Below are 20,837 nucleotides of genomic sequence, written 5' to 3'. Positions count from 1 at the left end.
TTTCTGTATCAGTAGACCTGGAAAGGAGGTCTGAAAATGTGTAATTCTAGGAAGCTCTGAGTAATACTGAGGATGCTGGCTCTGAGCTTTCAGTGGGGAAAACTTAAAATAGCAAGGTATTTTCTTGTCTATAAGCTGTGTCAGACTTTCACAGTGAAACATGATAGGTGCTGGACCCGTGGTCTGCAGTTCTCAGAGTGACCTGTCCATTTTCATCACCTGGGGAGCTTAAAAAACAGCTAGAAGACCACCCCCAACCCCAGAGATGCAGATGCATTTGTTTGAGTTGCAGTCTGGGTATCGAGAATTTTAAAAGCTCCTCACATGGTTCCAGTGAGCAGCCAAGGCTGAGAACTGCTGGCTCAGATCCACCACACTGGGTGCTATGGACAGCATTTACAATCACATAGGGACTCCTCGAGGTGGCTGCTATTTGATCTTTGGAAGCTACCTTTGTGTTGATAAAGGAAGCAAAACAATGTTCCAGATCATAAGTCCTCTTGGAGTTTAGAGAAGGGAAAGCGGTGTGACGTGCCATCTCAAGGAAGAAGAAGAGGAAGGATTTGTAGTGATCTGGGAAAATCGGAGTGTAACCAGCTTGGACATTTGGGGAATGAGGTCCTGACCATAGCAGTGAACATGTTGCCTGTCAGGGGACATAATGAGGAAGGTAGGAAGAGGCCATGAAACAGCAGGTTGGGAAGTAGCACTTAAGTCAGGAAGTAATGATGTAGGGTTACAAGTGACAAGAGATGATGGTAGTCACAGATTATAGTGAGGGTAAATTACAGTACTCCAAGCTACCAGATGGTGCTGGCTTCCTTGGCATATCAATTATCCATCAAAGCCATGTGCGTATGTCATTGTGTACACTGGTTACAAGCTTTAAGTTTAGAGACAGATCTCCTAAGTTCAAAACCCAACTCCAAGGTTATTAGTGCTACAATTGTGCATAAATTAATGTCTCTCTGTCTCCGTTTCTTTATCGATAGACTGGAGATAAAAGTAGCACCAACTTTATACTATGATTGTTTTCCTGAAACAGTGTCCAATTTATAATAAATGCTTAATAAATGTGAATAAGTATTATTGAGTCTCTTCACACTTTACCATTTGGTTCATTCAGTTACTTACCAAAGACTATCATGGTTTCTATGAGATAACCACATAGCTATTGATATGGCCAATTTTAAGTTGTGCCATTGTTTCTAAAAGCAAAGCTACTAATGCTTTTCAAGGCATGCCCAAAATCTCAGCTAGCTGAGTTGCTAGAGCATGAGAAGCTTAAAAGCAAAGCTCCTTATTCACCTCAGATACTTTGATGTTTCTTTTTCCTTGAAGAGGCTGGTTCCTCCCCCCGCCCCCCAAGCTCACATACCTAAAGAAAGCTTTAGATTCCTGTGAGGCCAAGAGGAAACTGCAAAAGATTTAATTTGGAAAGCAAAAGAAACAGGTTTTAAAGACTGTAAAACTAAGAACAAGAAAATATTTACTATTATTCTATTTCTATTTAGAAAGAGCAAAATTTTAGTAATAGTTGGGGACTGAATGTTTTGCTTTGATTCGGGTTTTTCTCCTCTATGCAACATCAAAATTGGAGGAGTGTAAGGAGAATTCATCATTTTTTTCATGCACTTGTCTCCTTAAATTTTTGGCTTCAACCAAAACGGGATGCCAAAGGGAGATTAGAAGAGATTTTTATTACGAAAGATGCAATATTTATAGTTTTCAAAAAATCGCTTGTCTGGTATATTTATTAGAATTATATACTCTTTTCTTCAAAGGTACTTAAAATAGAACACTGCCTTTGATTTAGGAATGTGAGGAGGTAGGAGATGGGGATGGGAGGTTAATTGAAGAGGACAAGGCAGGTCAGATGTCTGCATTTGCAAAAGAACAAAGGAGTCATAGCAGGGCTGGGTCTGGGGGAAGGCAAAGGAGGCACTTAGCCGGGCACGAAATTTAAAGGCATGCCAAACATCTCAAGCGTCAGCACTAAGCAAATGGAAATGTAATACTTTACAAAAATAAAGTTAATCTCCAAAATGAGCAATGAGCAAAATATCAATATTTTTTAAGAGACCAGTGCCATACTTAGTCACACTGGAGCCTAACGCCAAAGGTAAAATGCATGCCAGTGGCTTAAATGGAAGCCACTCATCAAACATAGTTTTCACATCGCCTTTGCTTAGCTCATTTTAACCAAGACAATTGCTAGGTTTGACAGTTTCTCTTGACCAGTGACAATCTCAAATAACTTTTAATTAGGTTAGCCTGAAATCAAATAATAATGAAAGTTTGTTTGGGTATAAGTAAGACTTGTGCGTTGTAAGTTTTAATATACCTGCTTTTAATTATTTCAGTATTTTTGACTGCTTTAAAGTTCTAAGCGGAAATTTAACCACACATAAAATTGTGTATAGAGGGGTGCACTGTTCTCTTTTTGTCTACGTGCTTCACTAGATCACTAGAATTTGACATAAGGGGTGCTTTCCAAAATGAATGTGACTTATGTGAAAATTCCTCATGAATCCAAAGCACAGGAGAGTTTAGCAGTGCTCAGATCATCTGTGACATGGTAACTGGCCCCAACAACAGTTCTTACAATTTTTAAATGTAGCTTTGAGAAAATATGCATCAGTACTTTTATTCTAGCAAACCTTATAGATGACCCAGAAATATAATACCAGCTCAGCAAATCTGAGGGTCTTCCCTGCTTCCTAGTCTAGGAAGAGGATCAAATCATTAACTGAATTTAAGGATAAGACAGTTATGAATGAACCAAACGTGCAGGTACATATTTTTAGATTTCATTGTTGTTAATTCTGTTAAGGACCGTAATCAAGTTGCATTGAAATCATCAAAAACTAGTGACCAGTGAATCTGGACCAAGAATGAAAACATATATTTGTCTCAAAAGATAGCATTTCAGCACGAAAAAATCATCACTTTGTTTAGCCAGATAAGTGTACCTTCTTCATTCTGGGGAGTGGCAAGCTTTCTTGTAATTTAAAGGTATCACATTTAGCTCACTGGATACAGATCACATAGACGATTCATTTTAATGTTTCGAAGAGTATCGTCAAAAATGCCTTGTTCCACAAATCCATGGGGTGATACGAGGTGAGTTATATTTCTCATTTCCATTTACTATTATTTGTCAAATCGGAAAGGTCATCTGGACATTTTCAGAGACAAGAAATCTGATTTTACTTACATTATAACAGCAAAGAATATTATTGAACTGGCAGCAGCTAGTGGCTTCACCTGTCATTTCTTCCCAGCACTCCAGAAACGGTGAAGCATAAGCACCCCATACACATAATCCACTCAAGAAACTTCTTTCAGCTGAAAAGCATTAGGAAAGACTTACATGTAAAACTGAAATCCATAATGAAATATTCCAAAAAGCATAATTATGCCTTCCTTCTAAGGAAAGGCGATCCAGGGAGGAGGGAGAATTTATCACGTCCGCCCTCCCTGCTAACATCTTCTCTGTGACTCACAGCTTCTTTGTAAATTTGTAAAACAGTAATTCGAAGATGTTTTATTGGGCACACTGTAAATAAGATGAATAAAAATGGTATTGCTTTATCTTCACCTGTCATAAATGCTCCATAAATGCTAACAGAAGGGACTAAAAATGAGCAGAGAAATGGCTCCTGGGCTGCAGGTTGCCAGCTGCATCCTCCAGTGGGGACCTTCCATCCATTTCAGCTCTTCTTGGGAAAGGGGTGTTTTTCCCTAAGACTGCATAAGGGAGGCTTTGCAGACTTGAGCATGATTAATGTGAAAATCCTCCATAATTCCAGAGCTGCGCTGGCAGTGGATTCCTTTCGTACTACAATTAACAGTGCCTAAGATGGTTATGAGCATTGCATTCCAATAGACTGAAGTTTATCAGTTGAACAACTGAGCCAAGGATGAGGACAACACACATTTGAAATCTCTAAGAGTGTTTCTCGCTGAGATAGCCCAGCAAAGGTCTGCAATGGCCATATCCGGTGATTGAACGGAGTTTTCCGTCTATCTACAGAGCAAGTTCTGTGTTTCCGGCTGCCGTGCAGGCCTGCCCCCAGTGCCCTGCCAGCGTGTTTACACCCTGACATGGAGGGACCAGCGGAGGGTGAGGAAGTGCTTTGCTCTCCATGCCCATCCCATGCTTGTTGGTTAGCTGAGACTGACCATGGGTGCAGAGGATGGTTCGGGGAATTGGGGATCTACAGAGAAATCCCTCCATCTGCACACAGAGGCAAACTCATGTTGCCTGGCAACTCACCCACCCAACACTACCACCCTCAACCCCATTGAGACCAGAAAGAGAAGCCTTTATGTGCTCTGGGACCCAAACCCATGCTGACAACCCACCCATCCAGCATTCTAGTAAAGCACAAGGCATAGAAAGACACACTCTAGAGCATCCTCATCTACTACATCACTGGTGAGAGTAAACATTTCCTATAAATCAATACATGAATATTTTAATGCCTTGACTTAAGACCCTCAAGTCAAAACTGACTTCTTAGAGTGGGTTATCCCCAAGGCAAATCTGAGAGAAGAAACTTGTAGCTGCTTGCCTCATTTTTTCCCCACAGATCCCCAAAGGGTAGTGTGGTCTTCTCAATTTGACAGTTCTCTGGAATGGGTTCTTATGTGAATTCAGCTGCCACTTTCTGATCTCTACTGAGAAAATAAAATGACAGAAATGGAAACATTTAAATATTTTTAAAAGGCCATGAACTCCATATTTTATACTATCTTTCTATTCATTTGTAATAATGCTGAATTCCTATTTAGCAAATAAATGTTAGAAAGATTCCCAGTCCCTACTGCCTCTATTGCTAGAAAGACAAGTTATTTACAAGTCTTGTTACTTTTCGTGATTTTCATACTGCGATCTGGAACGAAGAGGGTTGTTAACAGTAGCTGACTCCAATGCCTGTCACATGATGAACTCTGTATAAATATAAACTTTTCCATTTCTTACAGGCCAAGGAGTTATTTCCTCTAAGTATGCTTCTCAAGCTGTTTGCCATGTGTACTTACACTATATTCCCTTCCATGGCCGGGATATAGTGGGACATACGGGGGGCTACAAAAGAAAGTCATTGTCTCTCATGAGATGGCCCTCTCTTTAGATATCCCTGGCTGTGACCTCAGCCACCCTGAGGGAGTTCATGATCTGTGTCTACTGTAAGACAACTCGTCCACCTCTGACTCTGGAGAGCAGCTCCAGCCACCTCCCCCTGTTTCTGTTCCATTTGAACCCCTAGCTACAACGTCTTTGGTGCTTGACTTAGGAAACTGAACTAGAAGCACAAGGCCAACATGGCCTCTCCTGCCTTCTCCCATGCCTCACTATGTTCTGATCCACAAGCAGACTACATTTCATTGTCTGCATCTTGCTTGTGGCAGACAGAAGAGGTCCAGAAGTGGCTGTGATGTACACACCTGCCCTCTTTCCCTCAGCTTGGGCCCCAGCCACCCTAAGGTCCAGACCACCATATTCGCTCCCATTGCATTCAGTACTGCAATTTGGGCTATTGCCTGTGCTTTTCCTCCTGCTCTGGCTCTTCGCAGACTCTTAGCCTTCTGTCACATCTCTGATTTGAGGAAGGGAAGGAAAGTTTGGTTTGCAGAGATGCTCAAACCTTTTCATACATTGGAGTCACCTGTAGCCCTTGTGGGAACATTCATTGGCCCCACCAAAGAGTTCCCCTTCCAGTACACAGAGCTGGCTTCCTGGGCTGCAACCTCACATTCGGAAGAGACCCATACTTCATTTCCCAATCTCCTGTTGCAATCTTGAAATTCCTCATCTCTTTTGTAGCATGGTGCCCTGCATGCTCATTTTGTACTGGGCTTTGCAAAGGAGGTAGCCAGTCCTGCCAGTGAGTCCAGAGTGAAAGTCCGGAGTTTTAGATCTCCAACAAGTTCTCCACTGATACTACCACAGGGAATCACTTTCTCATCTCACAACCCTTAAATGAACTTTTGCAGAAACAACTCAAAGAAAAAGGGGAAGGGACAATGGCCTTCTGCCTCTTGCTCACTTGCTCTACTTGATGGGCTCCTGTAAGATCTATGACCATAGAGAAGGAATTGCTGAAGCAACTCCAGTTACTTTCCTGATTGTTGTCATTGTCCTTGTTTTGTTTTCACCAAAGCAAACGCTCTCATGAGGCATATTGCTTTTCCTGCACCCTTCCCCAACAGTTAATGTAAGTATGATTTTCCCTGTCTGTACATCAGTCCAAAATCACTTTTCTGAAGGAACTATAAAACCATAAAATGGGATAGTAGCACAGTAAGTAATTTGAGGAGTTGGGAGAAGGAAAACAACAGAAATAATGATAAAATGTATGCAAAACACACACAGGCCAAGCTGCTCTACACCAACTCAAGTGGCGCTGTATTTCTTTTGAGCCTCACAGCAATCACTGCAGACAGAAATACATGATTTATTACATGACTCATGGTTCCATAGGGCAAAAATAACCTGTTGTCAGAGGACTGCCAAATGTCCCTAGTACTTTAACTGGGAAACTTTTTTCCATGGTATGTCTTTCTTTATGCATACAACACCCGATAGAACCTGCGATATTTTGTATTCTCTTCTGAGGGCTTCTTTTTGTGTGTGTGACACAAGGTTTCACTATGTAGTGCAGGCTGGCCTTGAACTCTTAGTGATCCCCCCGCCTTGGCCTCCCAAGTGCTAAGATTATAGACACGTGCCACTCGTCTGTGTGTTAGATAAGACAGATGCGACATCATTGTTGTGGCCTCTGGGAGCTAAAATATGACCTTCCCAAAACTTCCTCTCTCAATAGGAGAAGGTAAAACCGAACCACTTGTAGCCCTGGTGGTCTTTAAAAACATTACGTAAAATAAGGCTTTCCGTACTTACTATTGTTGCCATAAAACCATGACTTATTCTTACTGAGAAGATATAAGATATTTTCATTAATGACTGAGGCACTATCACCTGAGCAGAGAACACAAACGAAATTAGCCCACTAATCCAACTGGCAGTCCTGTTCCAAACGCAGAACCCTGATTCTGAACTGAGCTCTGTGTTAGCCCACATTCGATTTTCCTCAAGTGTGTAAACTTTTCTCAACCAGAGTCACTGCCCCGTGGCAACAGACAAGTGTTCATTTTGTTTTGTTTTCTGCTCCCTCAGCTAGAAATAGGGAGATTTTTGCCTTTTAATTAGATATAGTGGTTGAATAGCCCACCACACTTTCCAGCAGAAATAGTTAAGTTCCTTTGATTCTTTTTTCTTCAAATTCATTGGCGTCCTAAAGCTCTGGAAAATCGTCCTCATGGTTGTCCCCTGGCTCCTACCCACTAGATTGTCTGATATCAGTTCAAAGGAGAGGCAAGGAAAGGACTGATGTTTTCCATGTGGGTAGGAAATGTGCTGGGCAAAGCACTGGAGCCCTGGCTGCCTCCGTGACAGGCACGGCCTATTACAGATCCTGGGATGTTTTCCCCTGGGTGCTAACCCTTGCCGGAACCCCAAGAGAAAGCTTGGTCCCCTGGGAGTGTGATGTGGCCTCTAGTTTGCATGCTTGGTTGGGAAGGGATTGTACAGGGCTGTTTATCTTCTTAAAGCCACAAAGATTTTTATTTTGAAATAGTCAACCAAAAGAAAGCAAAGAGTAGTAAAGTGGAATTTGGGAGGCCAAAGGAGCAGGTTCTGGGATTTCTAACCAACCTCTGATCATTTCCCTTTAAGATGTTGTCAGGGCCACTGTTTTGAGGAAGGTAGAAAATAAAGATGTTTCCAGGTAAGATTTTTCTCAGTCTTTTCATATCGCCGAAGTTCTGTTTTCCTGTTCCATTTACATTTTCACTGTTATTTCTGTTGCTGTGACAACTCCCTCACTCCTGCACATGCTAATAGTATGCTAATTAGCACACCGTATGTCAGTGTGTAAAAGCATCAGTGCCTTGCAGAATCAGTTGAAGTGTATTTAAATACAGTAGGTTCTTAATGATGGTCATATACTTATGTTTCGGGCCACATGGAACCTTCTCACCAGTGGCATCGTCATCCGTCATCAGCATCATCTTCTTCATCATCATCATCATCATCATCACAGGAAAGAGAAATTTATTTACACTAAGTATTTAGAAGAGAAAGAAAAGCTATCCATAAAGGCATACTAAACTTCCAGTAATGTGTCAGCCATGGTTTTATCTGAACTATTTCGACTGAGTATATTGAAGGTGAAAGAGTTAGCTACCAGTTTTTCCTTAGTAGCTAGCCACCATCAGGATTCAATTTTTAAATGGAATCAGGACTCGATCCAGGAGGCACTTCAGTGAGGCACGTTGGCGAGCACGGGGATCCATCTCTGTTTCATTTTCTGTCCTTCCCTTGGCGGACACTTCCTGTTACATCTGTCGTTTCGCCGCCCTCTGCCGGTTGCACTTTGGCAGATACACGGATCCTTTTGATCTCCTTCTGGCGCCCTGCCTGCCGTTTTAATTTCATTTGTTAGGTTGCACTGCCATCTGCTGGCCTCATATTGCCGTGGAATTTTTACTCCTCCCGCCTTCTCAGGTGTCCTTTCTTGTTACATTTGTTGTGTTTTGCTGCCATCTACCGTTCATTTTGGGGAAACGCATTCCCCTAATTAATGCAGAGATGTTGAAACATTGCTCAAAGGGTCTTTTTGTTTCAGCCCCAGTGTCCATGCGTTCTCCTCCTGTCATTTGTGTAATGGTCATATTATTTGAATCTGGTCATTCATGGTTTCACACGCTCACACTCCTGCCATTGTCTCGTTGTGCCAGAAGCCCTGACATGCTACAGTCGGAAGTTTCCTTTTCCCTGGGAGGGAGGCATTCATCCACAGACTCCAACAAGGCCTCCAGTGGAGACATCTCCCCTTATGACAACAACTCCCCCGTGCTACCGGAGCGCTCCCTGCTGGCTATGCAAGAGGACAGGGCCCCGGGGGGCTCAGAAAAGCTTTACAAGGTGCCAGAGCAGTATATGCTGGTGGGCCACTTGCCGTCGTCAAAGTCAAAGTCAAGGGAAAGTTCTCCTGGACCAAGGCTTGGAAAAGGTAATGGAAGCCTGGCTGGCCCTGACCAAGCCAAGTGACTCTCTTGCTGCATGAGGAGCCGTATGGGGTGCTTTAGGGCTCCTCTTCGTTTGCCCCTTGTTCGATGTTTCTGTAATTTCATGAGCATTTGCTGAACACCTACTCTAGGAAGAGGAAAGGGTGGAGTTTAGGGTGAGGCCTTGGAGGGTCCCTGCTGCCCATGTTCTGATTCTCAGACATCTAGGAAATGAGCACATGCCTGGAGGAGCTACTCATATTCCTAGCTTCTCTCATCAGGATCCCAGGATTTGGGGTCCTGGGTAGTGGGGTAGAGGCTACATATTTGCTAGTCTAACATGTCACCCAATGACTGCTGTTACTTTCCTATAAAAGAAGGAGCAGAACTCACTGTGTAACAAGACAGCATGTCAGAACCAGACGGTGTCAGAGGCCGGTGACCAGAGCACGGGACTTGGAGTCAGAAACTTGGTCTACCATTTGCTACCTGCAAGTTCTCCAATGACTAGCTGAGCTCTGCACAGGCCCAGGCCCGCTGCTGTGGAAACTATGAGTGATGACACTGGCCGAATCACTGAGATAAATGGACTAATCCAGGAAAAGCCCTGTAGGCAGTGCTTAGTCTGTTACCCAGGCTAGGTTTCCCACCTCTCCTTCCCCTAGTGGCTCCTCTGTCCTTGGAGCTCCAGGGAGTCAGAGAGACAATGAGGGGGAGCTTCCATGGGGCACCAGGTAGCTATCATCTCACCTCACCATGGGGAGTAAGAGGGAGGGAAGTAGCTGGTGGAAATGCTCAGCATGGCATCTTCCTCCACAGCTCTTGATGCACAGACTGAGGGGAGACCGACGAAGGAGCAGAGGCAGCAATGCATCTATGCGTGCCACTAGCAGAGTGCTCCTGAGCACAGTTCAAAACCTATTGCTGCTGTTTGTCTCCCATGTTAATGTAGTTGAAGACCGCGAGGCTACTGGTGGCCTTTACATGAGTTTGCTCCTACCGGTGTCATGAACCCGCACAAACTTGGTGGCCTAAAACACACAAGTTTCCTGTCTTAGAGTTCTGCAGGGCCGAAGTTTCCAATATGTCTGCAAGGCTGTCTTCTTTTCTGGAAACTCTAGGGAACAACCTGCCTCCTTGCCTTTTGCCACTTTCTAGGGGCTTCTGTATTCCTTCCCTTTTTGCTCCTTCCTTCATCTTTGAAGGCACCGGTGGAGCAGCTTCTTCCTCCTGCCTGCCTCCTAGATGGACCCTTGTACGGGCCTAGCCTGAGGCCTGTGGCGAGATCAGCTCGTGCCAAGAACCAAAATTCAATTACATCTGAAAAATCCTTCTTGATTTTAAAATAACATTATTATAGGTTGTAGAGATGGTGATACAGGTATCTTTGGGGACCCTTATGTTGTCTACCCCAACCGTGATTTAGAAAAAGCTTTTTGGTAAATTCTGAATAAAATAGGCCTCCTGAAAAAGCAGGTTTGAAGTGTATGTTGTAATGCAATCTCAAAGACTTTTGCACAGAAGAGATGTCATTCAAATATTGTAGGTCATTTTTCCCTTAAAATTCCATTTTGTGTTGACATCTTTTCATACTCTCTTTTCTAGATATGTCAGAGGAACCTTTCAATATCTGGGGAACTTGGCATTCAACATTAAAAAGTGGATCCAAAGACCCAGGAATGACAGGTAGAGTTTCACTTGAAAACTTCACTGCTGTTTTGCAAATTAATTTTCTGTAGTTTTTGCCTTGTTATGATCATCTTAACATGCTTGTCAAGTTATTATTTGGAAAATACTGCAACTGGGGATGGGAAGGGTAAACTATCTTTTGTTTTTCTACACTAATATGCCAATCTTGGACTCTATTTCACTCCATTTCTTTCCTGAAATATAAATTGGTGACAAAGCTGTTTTATTCAGTGTGACAACTCAGCTGACCTGTCAGAGTCTAAACATATGTTTGAATGCAGCACAAATTGTGCCCATAATTAAAAAGCATCTGTCATTTCTTTTGCTAGGAAATGTGGTGTTGGGGGGGGGGGGTTAAGGAGCAGCCCCTAAGTAGGTACTGTACTTCTTCAGTTGTAGAAGTCCTCAGTGGGAAGCAAGTCACAAGACTCTAATCCTCAAGGGCAAACTAATCCCAGTTCTTGCCTTTTTTGCTCTCAGGTTCCTATGGCGACATTTTTGAAAGCAGCTCCCTCCGACCAGGGCCCTGTTCCCTTTCTCAAGGGAACCTGTCCCTGAACTGGCCCCGGTGGCAAGGGAGCCCTGCAGAGCTGGATAGAGGCACTCAGGTCATTCGCAGGACTCAGACGGCGGCCACGGTGGCGCCCTGCAGCGTGCACGTTCCGGTGTCGCGGGTCTGCAGCACCCCCCACATTCAAGCGGGTGGCGGCGGGCCAGGGGGGCGGCCAGCGGCCAGGTCCGAGCCCTACCTGACCCTGAGCAGCACCGAGGACCTCGCCGAGGCAGAGGCCGAGCGCGACGGGGCGTGGCTGCCCGGCCGGCCCCGGCCTGGGGCCCAGAGACCTCGGGAGGGCGGCAGGGATGATCGCAGGCCCCCGCCGCCCTACCCGGGCCCGGGGAAGCCCCCGGAGCCGCCCTTGTGGCGGCTGCAGAGGCCAGAGGAAGGCTCCGGATCGGCCTCGGACCAGGGGGGCCCGTCCGCCGAGCGGGAGCCTCGGGCCGCGCCCAGAAAACTGAGCAGCGAGCAGAGCGGCCAGAACTTGGGGGAAGCCAGCTGGCTCGACTGGCAGCGAGAGCGGTGGCAGATCTGGGAGCTCCTGTCCACTGAAAACCCCGACGCCCTCCCGGAGACTCTGGTGTGAGCCCACCCACTGCAGCCAGCAGGAGCCCGCGCCCTCTCAGAAGTCCCTTCTTCTGTCCCCTTCCGTCCAGCCGGCCACAGGTGCTGCTGGACATTGGACACGTCCTCCCTTCCCTCCTTTCACGTGTTACAAAAGCACCACAAGAGAAACTGAGTCCACTTCTCCCGAGGCAGAGCACTCATCCCCTCACCATTTATGATAGGGTTCCATTGCGTAGCCAGCCTTAGGACAAATTCCAAACAGGTGACAAGATCCCATCGGAAAACACCCCACCTTGGCTCTGTATAAGACAAAACTCTTGCTTTAGTATAGCTTAATTGTATTTATGTGTCTTCAGTTTTGAATATTGTATATTCTGTAATAGATAATGTATGATAATCGAAATGATATATTCACAGAGAAAAAAGGAACAACTTTTTTTTAAAAAAATCACTTCACTTATATTACACCATGAGCTATATTAAGCAACGAGATTCTATAGAGTGTTCTAGAATATGCACAAGCTGGTTTCTGTGCTTTTGACATAGCTTCTTACCTGGGGACAGCCCTTTCTTCAATGCATAAGAAAAACACTAACCAAACAAAACAGAGTAAGAGAAGCCATATTTTTATATAGTAGTGAGATACAGAAGTTATAATCACTGAATGCTTTTTCATATTGAGTAAGTTTTAAGGAAAATGTTCAATTTGATACACAAAGAAATATATTTTTGGAACATGTTCAGAAAGGATTCAGTTAATCAAAAGAGAGTAAAGCCGTGCATAACAAAGAATAATTAATTTGTTCATCCCATTTTAGGTCAAATTCAATTTTATATAGGCCATATATAATATATATTTATAGTGTACAACTTTTATGTATTTTTCAAAACCACAAACTGGAATCCAGCTAATAAAGTGTTTAAGAATCTAAACAGACCATTCGAATTACAGAATGCGATTTTTCCTTTGGCTCTGCAATCAATATTAACCAAATTGAGTACCATTCTTTTTCGTAAAGTAAATCATATTGTGGGAGAGAAAAACTGCAGTTTTGTCCTTACATTGTGCCAAAGACTGAGGAAATGTTTTCTTCGTAATTTTATGTGTATTGTAAAAGTGTTCCTACCATACATATGTCAGTAGATTGAAGTTTTTCAGCCACAAAAGCTCCTGTGACCAACAGGTGACAGTTTTGCCTCAGTATTTTGAATTTTTTTTTTTCATTTCAGAAGGGAAAGTGTAATATAGAAAAAGAAAATTTTTTATAAAATGTGCTACTCTTAATTTTCATGTTGGTGATAAAATTTTCAGTGGTGTTTCTTAAAGTTCTATCTTGTGCCATGATGAATAAAATATTAAGAAAAAAGCATTGTTCTCTGATTTCTCCTTTTTTTTTTATAAAGGGGATTGAACTCATGACCTCACACTTGCCAGGCAGGCACTTACACCACTGAGCTAAATCCTCAGCTGTTTGTTCCCTGAATTAAATCTAATGAATGAACTCACATTCCATGCCAGCCATGTTTACTACCCACAAGTCCAGGCGTGATAAACAATAGAACTCTATGCATATCTATATTTAGCTAAAGAGCTAGTATTTTTTTTTTTTTTTTTTTTTGAGCCAGAGTCTATCTATATAGTCAGGCTGGCCTTGAACTCACAAGGATCCTGTTGCTTCAGCCTTCCCGATGCTGGGATTACACCATGCCTGGATACAAAGCTAATTTTTAAAAAGTCAGATTCCTTGGAGATATCAGCTCAGTAGCATCAAAGCACTTAGAAATGTGTAATTATCAGTTGCAAAGAAGGCTTATTTCCTGAATTGTTGGACATAACGTTGTTTTCTAATGACTGAAACTCAGGATCTCACTGGATGGGCTTAGATGCCTACTTTGCTTCAGTGCCAAAATAATGAGACCTAAAAGTTGCCTGTCATTTTTCACATTTGGGGACTGGATGAGCTATCCTCAGGCTCTGCCCCTGAGTCCAGCACTTCTGCTACTGTCTCGGATTGCCTTCCTTCTGGCTGCCTGCCCTCGGTCGGCAGTTGGACACAGGACCCCGAGCAAATGCTATTTGATTGTAGATTGCAGGTGGCTTTTGTGTGCAACCAACTTTCACCTTACTCGGGTGTTTTCTTGTTTTGAATCTGACCAATTTTTTCACTTCCTCCTAGACTATATTACCTGATAGATGGGACCTCATTGCTGTATGTCTTTGATGTCATGGTCCTAGTTTTCCAAAAAAGATAAACCAAACAAAACAGCCTTTGAGATCAAATGTCCATGAGGTTAGTATCAGTCAAAAAGGTAACAAAAGATATGTCCATCTGTTAATAGGTATAAAAGAGACCATCTAGGAAACAGATTCAGAATATCCTTGGTATACATCTCAATACTCACTTTCACTTTCTCTGTGCACAGTTAAGCCCTGTGGCTGTATCTTTGGCTTAGTAAGCAAAACCTTGATTCTTGGATGCCTTTATCATACTGAAAACAAGCTGTCTTTAGAATGCACTTGAGATCCAAAGACCTGAGTAGAAATTGGGGTCATTGCTAGCAACATATTGCATGTGATATAATACCTGAGAGAAGCAACAAATAAAAGTCAAACTCTTTCAAGTTGGACAAACTCCCTTTCCCAGGCTGTTCAAATCACTCCTTCCTTATGAGCAAAAAAGAGATTCTACAAGCAAGAAAAAAAGCTGCAACACGCCACAGATGGTTCCGTGCCTATGAATACTCAATCACTGTTTTTGTGTGTCTGGAAATGGGGCCAGAGTGGTGATGGCAGAAACGGTCAAATATGCTTTTGTCTTGATCCCTCTAAGTAGCTATTAACATATGTTTGTTGTGGGTTTTTAAAGAAAAAGAAAATCTCTTAGACCAATGGAATGTGTGCAAATTGAGGAAATTTCTAAATAAACCCAGCTTGTTCCTTTTCTTATGCACATTTTAATACACATCTGCTTGGCAGAGAAATAGTGCTGAGATTAAATATAAAGAGATATCCGAACAAAGTCTGGGCCTGTGACGTGTATGTCAGTCTGATAAGCAAACTGCAGGAGGCAGTCTACTGAACTGAGAAATGACTGAAGTAGAGTCACACAGAGATTAAAACAGGATGCCCTGACCAGACAGAATTTTAAAACAAGACTAAATCAGCAGCAAGTCAACTTCAAGGGGGAAAAATTACAAACCAAAGGGAAGTTCCAATAGAGGTTGGAATTCTTGGGCATAGCCAAGGTGACAGATTGTAACCTGGAGATACCGAAGTGTAGACTGGGGTCTCTGGGGATGCAGATCCCTAGCCTGGGGTGGCCCTCAATTCACCAAGGTGCAGAGAGCCAGAATGTTTTCTGAATTCAATGCAAGCAGCATCTGTTCAGCATAAAGCAGTGAGTGCAAACCTATTGCATGTGAGCTTCAGGGGGCTGTTTGTTAAGCTTGGAAACTCTAAAAGGTTCACCACCACTGTTCCAGGGCCATCAACTCATCCCAGTTTGCCTGGGAACATCCTGGGTTTAGTAATAAAAGCTACATGCCCCAGGCACAGGCCCTGCTATGACCTGGCGGGTTGAGAACAGGGCAGAGGACACAGGGAACTGACCTTGGCACCTCTAAAGTAGGGTCATCAAATAAGATATGGGACACCCAGTTTGATTTGAATGCCAGACCAACAGTGGATTGGGTGCTGAGACACATTCATTTAAAATGATGCATGGCCTAATATGTTGCATGGGGCATCTTTATTTTAAGAAGAGATTCTTTGTTATCTGACATTCAGATAGCACTGAAAATCTATTTGCTAATTTGGCAACCCTAATCTCCAGCCTCGATAGCTTATTTGTTCCCAAGGAACCTGTTTGACACACTCACTGATTGTCCCACAGTGCCTCAATAGTCCTGAAGAACTAACTGTGTGCCTTGACTATTCCACAGAACATGTCCCCATTGGCCACCGCTCACCTCTTCGTGCAGGTGTCTCTCCCTATTGTCACCCGAAGCCTTGCCTGAGGTCCCAAACCTCTTGTTGCTCTGGAGGACGTGTCTCTTCTTTGTCCCTCCCCATTGTCTTATTCTGGCCCTTGTGCCCTCCATCTTGGAGCACTGGAGCAGCCCGGAATCTCTGCCCTCGCCTCTCTCCGCGGTACCACTAGGCTCAGAGCTCCGAAGTACACATCAGAAGCAGTCACTGTGTGAAAACCAGCAAGGCCCTCCTGTCCCTCTGGCTAAATACTCCAAGGAGACAGAACACACTCCACAATCCAGTCTCCCCTATCTCTCCCCAATATAGCACTCCGTACTCTGCCATGTGCCAGAGGAGAATTTCCCTCACAAATAAACCAATTTTGTATTTCTATTTTATGGGCTTTAAATGCCCTTCCTGCTGTTCTTATTCAATCAGCTGATGTTTTCTTGCAGAATCAGTTGCAATTCTTTGTTTTCTGCCAACACAATGATTCACAGCTTCTTCTAGTCCTTTGCACATGATTGTGGCCATGTTAGCAAGTGTTTCCTTATGTTATTATTAGTGTTTTACGTTTTTATCCGGAGGTTGTTTCCACTGTGTTCTTGACAGTGGAGACCAAGTCTTATTTTTTGTACTCCTTGACCAGTAGACACCTGACATCCTTTGGCACTTGATAAAAATTTGCCACACATAAGCATGTAAATATGATCAAGCAACTTATTGTGCAGTGAGTGGAGAAAAAGTACAAACTCATCAGCCTGCAGGCAAATGGAGAAGTAGGGGTGTGCTTTCTGAAATAACAGCTTTCAAAAACAGGAGACAGGTGAGGAAGAGCAGGAGGCGAGCAGAGTCAGTGCCTTTCAGCCTGTGCCCCTCTACAAAGACAGGTCACCTGTGTCCTGTGCTGATGACTGGAATAAAAACAATGAAGTTTCAAGGTGGCTTCAAAGTCAGAAATGACAGGCGCTGTGTCCTCCTCTCTCCATTGAGTTACTGTGTGACCACTGGCTAGGTACTTGAACTCACTGGCTCTGTTTTCTTAGAATGGCAGGGACATGCTAAGACTGAATTCCTAGGGGCATCTGACAAAATACTTGGGGCACAGCCACCCCCTAACACATAGATCACAGTGTCTATAATGCCCCACGTGAGATGATTTTAGAAACAAAATTTGGGTACTTCTGCCATGAAATGCAGGCACTACTGGCTAAAGTTTTTGAGCAACTTTAGATCCAAGTTGGTTTTCCCACATTCTCATTTAACTCCTCATTTTCTAGAGGACACCATAGATTCAGAGAGATCACGTGAGTTGCCTAAGGTTGCTCAGCTGGAAAAGAGCAGAACCAGGATGTGTCACAAGCTACTCAACTGTGCCACCTGCTGTTTGGAAAATGGAGTCAGCGTATCACAGCCCTTGGTCTCTCTCTCAGAGGACAAGGGTCATTTGGGAAGGGGAAGAGCTTCTCTCTGCCTCTGGGATAATCTGTGGCTTCAGGACTACCGGTATCCTCACAGAGGTAAGGAAAATGGAAGCTAAAATCAATAAAGGCCCAAAGAGAAGAGTTGAATTGAATCACAATTAATAATTATATCCATTTATATATTTATTAATAATATAATTAGAGTCCAGCATTGTCTCCAGATTTTTTTTTTGCTTCAAACAGCTATAAAAGCCATCTGATGACTTCATTAAATCAGATGATTGGCTGATGGCTTCATCCATTAATCTATTGGATCAATATTTAGCAGGGCCACACCGGCTGCCAATAAGCCCATTGCAGAAAGAGCAAAGATGAGTTTAGAATCCACCTTCACAGATAGTTCTGGTAAGAAAATGGTCAGTCATGTGAACAGTACTGTGAGAAATGTAGCAGATACTGCTAAGTTCCAGGAATCCAGCAAACAATCCAGTGACTGCTCCCTCGTAGGTAATCCACACACCATTGAACCTATGAGTTAGTAGACAAATCCTTTCATCCATCGACGCATCTGTCCCCAAGTGAAAAGTCAGAATGTCAATCATAGCACAAAGTGGTGCCTTCATTCTAAAGGGAGACATTTCCACAGGAAAGAGAGTTTGGGGCAGCGGAGCTGACATCCCTGGGAGGACTTGGCAGAGATTAAAGATGTTACACTTGCGATCAGGGTCAGCTTTCTGGCATGCTGCCCTGGAGCTACTTAAGTTTTTGTGCTGCTAATGCTGTCTTGAAATGTTCATTCTTTTCAATTCTGTTTTCATTTTTCACTGAACCCTACAAATGAGGTAGGCAAGTCTTGAGTAGAAACACACATCCTTGACTCTTCCACAAACTTTCCCAGCTGAATATAATCTCCAAATGTGAACTCACATAAAATTACCCCTGGTTCCATCCCAGAGGGGGATGTTTCTGATATACAAAACTCACTCCACTGATCACCTTCCATGCACTTCTCTTTCTGTCTCTGCCATCTTATTTTTAGTCTTCTTATTTGAGACAATTTCTTCGGTATTGAATTTTAACAAGTGGTTCTCTTGCTGCTATGCTCTGAGAGACAGGATGTGGGGCCTCTGGAGAGGTGACTAGGTCCTGAGCATGGAAACATGGGGTTTTTGTTCTTATAAAACAGATCTTTGCAGCTCCTTCACTCCTTCCTCCATGCAAGGACACAGAGAGCAGCACTGTCCATTAGGCAGAGCCCTCAGAGGACGCCAAATCTGCCAAACCGATCTCAAGCTTCCTGCCTTTAGAACTGTGACTAATCAGTATCTGTGAAGATCCCCAGGTCATGGTGTTTCGTTATAACAGCCTGAACAGAACAAGACACTCATATAATTCCAAGATCCAAATGTCATGCGAAAACAGAATCCTAAAGCCACAACTTTCCTTCTCCTAAACACTTCTGAAGCTGCTTTTCCAGGTTACTGGAGCAGAGCCTGAGGATCGGATCTAAAATGAGCTTGATAGGCTTGTAAAACAAAAGCATTCAGAACAGGATGGAGATCAGGGCTGAGGGAGAACAGGGCTTTACAGATCTAGAGGAGAGAAGCAAGGGTGCTGTCAACCTTTGCAGGACCATCCAGAATTATCCACAAGTTCCACCTGAGCTGGCCAACTAGGTGCACACTCCTTCACAACTCCCAGCTACAAACAGCCGGGCCCTTGCTTCCCCTTATACTGGGCTGGCTGCTTTAATCCCTCGGCCAGAGCTGAGCCTCCCACCTACCTGTAGGCAGGCCTTGGATAAGACTTTCTGCTAACAGCTGGGCATTGGGTAGTGAGACCTCGCTTGGTATCAATGTTGGACCAACGTTGAAATGGGAGGACAGGACCCTCAGATGTCCACCAAGGGAGAGGGCAAACCTGTTTTTTGTTTGTACAAAAATTAAGGACAGAATTAGAAACAGGCTGCTTTGTGCAGCAAGGAAACCTGGTAAATCAATACTCAGAGCCAAGTGTCAAATCACAGATGGCAGATGAGCCATCTGGTCCTTTTCCTCAGGCTGCTGGTGAGTCCTGCCCTCCCTCTCACCTCTCACCAAGACTTGCATCCGAAGCATGCATGAACTGTGCATCCTGTCTGAAGGCACCAAAGGTGCCGCGGCCATGAGCACAACAAAGCTGGCAGAAGTTGACACCTTCCCAGGGAGCAAAGCAGCCCTGGTTCATGATGTCACAGTGGAGCAAAGTGGCAGGTGAGCAGTGGAGCAATTCAGCAATGATGGCACTTTGTCTACAAGAAGGTGTCTACAAGAAGGATGAGCTGGGCTGGGAGTTTTTCACAGCCATTGCACAAAGGTTGAGTTTTGCGAGAGGTTGAATTGTCTTGGCTTCCACCCTTCACCCCTACAAATAGGTTCAAGTCCCAAACTCCAGTGCCTGTGAATATGGAAATAGGGTCTTTGCAGATTTTCCATCAAGAAGATGCTGGGGGCAGGGAGAATAATTCAATACAACTGGTATCCTAATAAAAAAGGGCAAAGATAGACATGCACACATTATATGGCCTTAGACCAAAGACATACCAGGAGTGAGCAGAAAAACTTGGAACAGATCCTCCCCAAGAGCCTTCAGCTGGAGTGTGGCCATGATGTCATCCTCATCTTGGACTTTTGGCTTTCATCTGTGGCACTTGGTTACTGCCACCCTGGCAGACTAATAAGGTGAGCAAAGGTCAAGTCCTGTTCATGGGAACAGCTACCACCAGCGCATTTTCCTTTTGCAACAATTCACATAGAAGCAGTACACAGTACAGGTGTTTTCTGTGAACTAGTTGCGAGTGGGGGAGACTTTTGTCTTCATTCTGTTGTCATTCTGCTCCGTGTCATCAATTCCAGAAGTCGTGGGAGATAAACTTTCCAAAGTTTTTGTTATTAAGACAAAACATGGTAAAAGTATGCCATGCTCAGGACTGAGGTGAGATGGGGAAATTCAGAGAAGAAATGGGGAATAAGCAAAGCAGGAAAAGGGCATTTGCTTTCATATCTGCTCGGAGCACTGACCCATGGCTATGTGAGCATGTGAAGACGGGGGTGGTGGAAGCTGAAAGGGCCCATGGGATACCCAGTGAAAGGGAGGTTCAAATCCCGGTCCCCAAGACCTGTGGCATCTGCATCTCCTGGCAACTCCTTACAAGGCAAATTCTCAGCCACCCTGGGCCTACAGCATCGGGAACTCTGGGCCAGGGCACAGTCATCTGCTTTAATAAGACTTAAATTTGAGAAGCACCTTGCTAAGGAAAACCAAAAAAGGAGAAGAGGGAAAGGCAGCAGGATTCCAAATGATGCTAATACAAAACTCTGCCCGAACAATTGTACTTTAAAAACCCAGCTGAAATTAAAACATACAATGGTTACTAGTTGCGTTTTAACTGAAAGCACATAAAAACCATTTGCTGATTTTCTCACAGAAAGCCAAGGTTGCTTGCTTTTCTGGGTGCTTTGGATCCACAGTGTCACTCTGTCCTTACATGAACCACATTCGTGGTGCTTTATCTACA

General features: G+C 43.9%; 1 protein-coding gene across 4 annotated transcripts in view; it reads left to right on the top strand.

Annotated features, from left to right (window-relative positions):
• The window catches only part of Arhgap6 (Rho GTPase activating protein 6), a 466,442-nt gene extending 453,185 nt beyond the window's left edge, over nucleotides 1–13,257 (top strand). For 3 of the 4 annotated variants that reach the window (XM_063242884.1, XM_063242882.1, XM_063242885.1), the window contains 3 exons: nucleotides 8,806–9,080; nucleotides 10,681–10,761; nucleotides 11,245–13,257. In XM_063242884.1, the coding sequence (XP_063098954.1) occupies nucleotides 8,806–9,080; nucleotides 10,681–10,761; nucleotides 11,245–11,906 (1,018 nt within the window). In that variant the 3' untranslated portion in view covers nucleotides 11,907–13,257. The remainder of the gene's footprint in view (nucleotides 1–8,805; nucleotides 9,081–10,680; nucleotides 10,762–11,244) is intronic. The other variant, XM_063242883.1, reaches the window with a different exon arrangement.
• The last annotated feature ends 7,580 nt before the right edge of the window (nucleotides 13,258–20,837 follow it).

This window comes from Cavia porcellus, unplaced genomic scaffold (genome assembly GCF_034190915.1).
Source record: "Cavia porcellus strain 051 isolate PalLab524CR breed Dunkin Hartley unplaced genomic scaffold, mCavPor4.1 scaffold_33, whole genome shotgun sequence".
Lineage (NCBI taxonomy): Eukaryota > Metazoa > Chordata > Mammalia > Rodentia > Caviidae > Cavia > Cavia porcellus.
Note: the sequence above shows the minus strand (reverse complement) of the source record. Positions and strands in the feature narration are given on the sequence as shown.